Raw genomic sequence first — 6808 nt, forward strand, 5'->3', positions numbered from 1 at the left:
CGACAGAAACGATAGGCAATACGGCTTCAGGTCGATTCACAAAAGCTGTGACATTACTTTCGTTTGCCAGCTCTTGTGAACCGATCTGTACAGCAGGGATTCTCAATGGTTTCCCAGTATTTATTTAGTATTTTGTACCAATAAGAAAGAAATCTAGAGCTAGGATTTTTAAAGTACCTAATTTGGCTGGGTGTCTGAGGCATCATTTTCTTTTTGGAAAACGGATCTCTTGCCAAAAATAGTTTGGGAATCCCTGCTCTACAATGTCCTACTGCAAAAGCCAAGATCTCAGCGTCTCCATTTCGCACTTCTGCTTCAATGGCTACCCCGCCAACCCTATTATGGTACCCTTACGGATAAAATCTATTTGTGATTCGGTTTCTGACAGCTGCAAAAAATACGAGTAAGTCAACCACCCTGTCACCCCAATGCGAGTGCTTTTGATGACATGACATTTGTTAGTTTGTCATCTTCATCTCACTATAATTAGGTTTCAATTCATCAGATTCTTATTTCGCCGATTTCTTGTTTCATCGGATTATTATTATAGATATTTGATATATTTAGATTCGTTTAAATTTTGGTAACAGAAAGATAACATGAAACAAGAATTCGACGAATCGGTACCAAGCTACGGCGGAGTTGGTACAATTTGTGTTAATTTTAATTGATTCTATTTCGTCATTTTTACACTTATCACGAGTCTTACCAGAACATGAGCACGGAGAATCCAAAGACGCATATGAGCGTGAACAGCAGCGTGACATCCGTTCGCGGGAGCACGCCGCCGGCGGTGAGGGCTACTGTCACGCATGCGGCGGTCACCACCAGCTCCAACATGGTCGCTATGAACCAGGACAGCGTGGTGCAGGCCAGGTTCACGCCCATCACCGACATTAGCTGGAGAAGAGGGGCTGTTTAATAATCTGCCGTGGTTGGACATGGTTAGAACAAGAATTTTCTAGGATTTTGCCCACCTAGATTTTCTAAGTGGGTAAAAATTTTGAAGTCTGAAGTTGCGCCGAGCCACTAAGCACTTTCAGATGTACAACCTAACATCAATAATAAGACATGCTACGAGCCAGCTGCCGGATAAATGTGTTGGCGGGGAAATTAAAATGCCTTGTGGGCGAGTTGAAATCGAGGCGAGCGTAACGAGTACGCAGCGAATTCGTTGTGCGCTCGCGACGAAATCGTTACGCGCTCACGGCGAATACGTTACGCACTCATAGCGAACTCGCCGCGCGCTCGCCTCGCTTTCATCTCGTCTGCAAATCGCAAGTGTGATAAGGCCCTTAGTCCCGTAATATTTATTGTTATTATCCGTTTAAAAAATAACGCACCATGGTGTTTCCAGACTCTTTGTCGGCGACGATGAACCGGACAGCGGACGCCACCGTGAACAGCAGCGAGAAGAAGAACGCCACGACCAGCGCCTGCGACTCGTACAGGGACGCCTGGAAACTGCACACACACGTTGAACCAACAACGCCTTACCAGCACAGGTGAGACGTCGTCACACCACAGAATAAGGATGCGTTTCCATCAGAGATTTGCGAGGATTGTGTTTTTCATGAACCAATAGAAACGCTTCATTTACCTATTCTCGCACAGCACATCTCTGGTGGAATCAGCTGAGCGGAGCGAGGCGAGGTAAACGAAGCGTTACATACATAATACGTTACATAATTTCTACTTACTAATCATTTCTATAGCAGGGGTAGGGCGTCTGCTGCGTATAAATAGCCCACTTATCCTCCTTTGGTTCGGTAGGTTGAGTGTCTCTCTTCTTCACGTGCGAAGCATTCCTCGCCAGCTTAATGATGGCGGAGTCCACGAGGTCTTGGATCTGAACGAAGCCACGGAAGTAACGCATGTTCTCCAGGAAACTGTCTTCGGGACCGGGTGTCCAGAATCTAATGGAGAAATATGTCATACTTTATACGTTTGCCATCATCTTGGCCTATTCTATATATGAGTCACATCAGGGCACAGGCTTCCTCACAGAATAAGAAGGCTTGTTGCAGTATTGGGAATTTCGCATACACCTTTAATTTTTTCGCAGGTTCTTTTGCTCATGGTAATTTTTAAATGTAATTTCGTACATGAATTCCGAAAAGATCACAGGTGGGAGTCCTTAAACCCACGGTTCTAGACGTGAAATGTCATACAAACCACTACGCTACCACTTGTCTGTTTGCCATAAAAATCGAATATTAATACTCATTTCTAAAACACAAAAATCAGCGAGAAACGTCACTATTTTCATCATCATCATCATGTCAGCCAAAAGACGTCCGCTGCTGGACATAGGCCTCCCCCAAGGCTCTCCACTCAGACCAGTCTTGTATTTTCCGCATCCACCGCGATCCTGTGATCTCAACCAGGTCGGCGCTCCATCTTGTTGGAGGCCTACCAACAGCTCGTCTCCTGGTCCGCGGACGCTATTAGAGAACCTTCTGACCCATCGGCCATCAGTCACTACTTTACCACATGCATTTATTATAGTTACTACATCATCATCATCATGAGCCATTGTCAGTTCATTGCTGTACATAGGCCTCTTCTATGGTATGCCATGGAGCTGGATCTGCAGCTCTCTCCCTCCAATCCCAACCCACTACCTTACCAATATCATCCCCTATTCTAGCTGCAAGGCGCTTTAAACCATGTATAATCGTACTTACTGATTTCTTATTCTGGTTGTAGTCGGGACACTTTCTATGTCCATACGGATCGTGTACTCCACATTTATTGGATTCCCGTCTTGCTCTTTAACGTTCATGAACACCAGACCTGAAAGACGGTATTTGACTATTATGTATATGTTTTATAAATTAAAACTACACAATGCCTGTTATCGAATAGAGAAACAATTTTTAAGCTACCTTTACAAATAACAAAGTTATACAGGTTTGAAATTCAAGATTAGACAGAGAAAGACATACTGGCATGTGACGTCACACGCCAGTACAATACTTGCTGCATAGAGAAAAGCGTTTGAGAAAGAGACAGGTATACAGATTTTTCAAAGAAGCACTATAAATCCAATTTTCAACCGATTTAAATTTTCTCTTCGCTAAACACTATCTGTATATCCATATTTTCAAAATAATATTAAGCTATGGCAAATTAAGGAGTTGTCAAATACCGTATTAGTAAAGGAGAAAGAATTACAGGAATTGAAATAACCTTTTTGAAAAAGGGCTCTAACCTGATGGCCAGATGGCAAGGGTGTGATCACGTAAATAGACACTTATGGTAATGTCATAACTTTTAATGGTACAAGCTACTGGCGAAGTTTCGATCTCTTTCTTAAGTGATATTAAAGATTATATTTGATGCGAAGTATCCTAAGTCAGAGCATAAATAAATTCTACTCTTACTTCGGATTTCAATCCCCAGACATTAGCATGTGCCAAGAGGGCAATCTATGACATCCACAACAGAGAGATCTATTATGGCTTCCCTCATACCGCCTTGGTATAGACTTTCTTTTGTGATACGAAAAAAATAATGTCATACCAGCCGTTACCCACGACTCAATCCGCGCAGAATTCGTTTATCGCTATCCCGCAAAAACTATGCAATTCTCCGGGATAAAAACTACCCTATGTCCTTCTCCGGGATCGAAAAAAACTACCCTATGTCCTTTTCCGGGGCGAAAAATCGGGTCAGTGGTTTAGACGCGATGAAGTAACAAACAAATAAACAGACTTACAAAATTTGCATTTATAATATTAGTAAGATAGTGAGATTACTTAGATCTGACCACTTTCATTATTAGGTAAACTTCCTATGGGGGGAAGCCACAATATGTAGATTGTAGATCTCTCTGACGTGGATATCATAGATTGCCCTCCAAGCAGATGTTATGCCTGGGAATCGAAGTCTGAAGTAAGAGTTGGGAGTTGGAAGAAACTTCGATAGCGCGATGTAGGGAGTTTCTCTCTCTGATGACTACGTGGCGCTACGGTTGCTTGAGGCGTTTACTCATCTTCACCAGCCGGATGACCTCCACTGCAGAACAAAGGCCCCCTTGGAACGTCACAATGAACAAAACTCGCCACTCCATTGGCTTTAACTACCTGCAGAGAATTCGTTGACCCTGGTCAGTCGAACAGCTTCGTGTGTGAGCTCGTGTTCATCCGGCATCGCTCGGAAGCGGTCCATGTTCACGCAGCGGAGTAGATCTGATCCCTTCTTGAGCAGGTCGCCGACATGCTGAAGCAAAGCCCGGAATATATCGTCATCATTATAATCCCCGCCTATATACGTCCCATACGGGCTTGGGCCGTAGTACCCACGCTAGCCCAGTGCGAATTAGGAACTTCACACATAAGTACACAAGAGTTTTGTGTAGTTTTCTTCACGATGTTTTCCTTAGCCGTAAAGCTCGTGGCAATTTCAAATGTAATTTCGTATTGGAATCGCTGATATTCTGCGAAAGTGCGAATATCTATCCTCGTGAGTCCTCGCGTACTTTATAAAGAACAAATTAACACTAAGAATAACGGCCGAAACTATCTAAAACCTTAACGAGCAATAGTTCTTGTATTATATATTTCGGGGATCTCTGAAACGGCTCCAACGATTTTGATGAAATTTGGTCTACATACCATTTTTCGGTTTTCGGGGATGGAAAATCGATATAGCTTGGGCTTATCTCTGGGAAAACGCTGGTTACCGAGTCTTAGCCCGAGCGGCGCTCGGTCGCCCAGGTACTGTACTTTATAAAGCAAAAATTGTTCATTGAATAAATAATTTTAAGGATGAACTGAAATAATTTCCTTGCTCACCGCGACCTTACGATAGCTAAGCTAATGCAAAATATGCGTGTTCATGCAGTTCCTCCACCTCCACACTGTAAGAACACACACAAATCACACAAACCCATCTATCACCACCACCACACTACACTGACGCGTTTCGAACTCAACCAGAGCTCATCTTCAGAGTGACACAACCGTACACCATGCTACCTGTTGTTAGACTCTGTTGTGTAGTGTGGTGGTGGTGATAGATGGGTTTGTGTGATTTGTGTGTGTTCTTACAGTGTGGAGGTGGAGGAACTGCATGAACACGCATATTTTGCATAAGCTTAGCTATCGTAAGGTCGCGGGTGAGCAAGGAAATTATTTCAGTTCATTGATATGGACATCCGCAAAGTAACGCCTGATTCAATAAATTTTAAGGATGTTGAAATAATATCCAAAACATCAAAGCTGTTAAAGAAAGAAAAAGTTAGGACTCAGGACGCTATGTTCGAAATACCTTCAAATCTCCAAATTCATCGAACAGTCCATCCACATTGACATCCGGCACGGCGGCGTCACCGACGACGCTGTCCCGCAGCTGGCTGAGCGCTGGCGAGCTGATCAGTCTCCGCAGCACCGCCAGGCCGTCCCGGTGCTGGGCCAGTTGGTCCACTGACGAGAACGCGTGAGCGAACGAGTGGACGAGGCCAGCGAGCTTGCCCATGTGGGCGTACGTTGAGTTCGCCTGTAATTTTTAGTAACTTCATCATCATCATCATCAGCCGGAAAACGTCCACTGCTAAGCAAAGGTCTCCCCCTTAGAATAGCCACAATGAACGACAACTCGCCACTTGCATTCATCGGTTTCCCGCAACTCTCACGATGTCGTCAGTCCACCTGGTGGGAGGCCTGCCAACGCTTCGTCTTCCGGTTCGCGGTCGCCACTCGAGGACTTTTCTCCCCAACGGTTATCTGTTCTTCGAGCGATGTGGCCCGCCCATTGCCACTTCAACTTGCATATTATTCCAGCTATGTCGGTGACTTTAGTTCTTCGACTCTTCGTCGAATTTCGCAAAGAAACTCCAAGCATAGTAACTTTATTACTATAAAAAAATTAATAAGTATAAGAAAATGTTTCCTATCAGCTTGAAGTCGGTGCTTTAGCACAAGCCAGCAGCGGTGGCCCACTCCATACATCTCTGCCTACTCCATACTCTCTACACTTTATTACTCGTATATATAAAGTAAGGAAGTATAGTGTATTGATCAAAAAAATCAGCAGTCTCACCACAAATGTGACTTACTTTTTATTTTTAAGGGAAAAACTGGAATTTTAAACAATTATTGACTGTATTAACAGAAAACAACACGCGGACACTCAAAAGATACTTGAAGCTTGACGGGTTGTGCGTTTGAAAAGAACTGACTGCCTGGTACAGTCACCAGCACCAATATCTGACACAACAAGCGTGCATAAATATCTGATACGACTCTATCTCTAGGGCCAGAAGGACGTGTCAGATATTTTTGCACGCTCCGCTGTGGCAGATATTAATGCTGGTGACTGTACCACTGGTACTTACCTACTACCACGAAATTCAGTTCGCATGGTGACAAGCAACGCCTGTCATACAGTTTGCGGCTCTCGGCGAATACACACTATACACTCTTGGCAGAGACAGAACGTGATCATGACGCTTTCTTGGGAAAATAGAGTTGTGGTTTTCCCTTGACTTCTACACCGCAGAGCTGGAGTTTGGAGTTCGTAGAGAGTGCTGCTACCCACCTTCAAAATACTTGTCGAAATAAAAGAAAATTTTACCTGTTGAATGATCTTCTCTACTGCCGGGTTGGAAGGGGTGTAAAGTATTTTCCCCATGATCAACGGCTTTATGTAACTCCATACTATCTTTCCACCAGACATGTTTATGATATCTTTGTATATTGATCGGCAGAAGTCCGCTGTTAGAGAAACATAGAAAAAATAAAAAATAATAATATAATATAAATTAAAAATATGGTATAGTAACTACTTATGATACAGCAGGGCT

The 6808-nt window shown here is 43.6% G+C and overlaps 1 protein-coding gene across 1 annotated transcript in view; it reads right to left on the minus strand.

Moving 5' to 3' along the window:
- LOC141435557 (uncharacterized) overlaps positions 1-6808 on the minus strand; it is a gene marked incomplete in the record, with an annotated part of 117491 nt that overhangs the window by 35185 nt on the left and 75498 nt on the right. Inside the window, 7 exon segments of the mRNA XM_074098271.1 lie at positions 710-900; positions 1344-1464; positions 1701-1916; positions 2688-2796; positions 4089-4224; positions 5275-5502; positions 6580-6719. Of these exon segments, the coding sequence (XP_073954372.1) occupies positions 710-900; positions 1344-1464; positions 1701-1916; positions 2688-2796; positions 4089-4224; positions 5275-5502; positions 6580-6719 (1141 nt within the window).

The sequence above is a fragment of the Choristoneura fumiferana genome, chromosome 15 (genome assembly GCF_025370935.1).
Source record: "Choristoneura fumiferana chromosome 15, NRCan_CFum_1, whole genome shotgun sequence".
NCBI lineage: Eukaryota > Metazoa > Arthropoda > Insecta > Lepidoptera > Tortricidae > Choristoneura > Choristoneura fumiferana.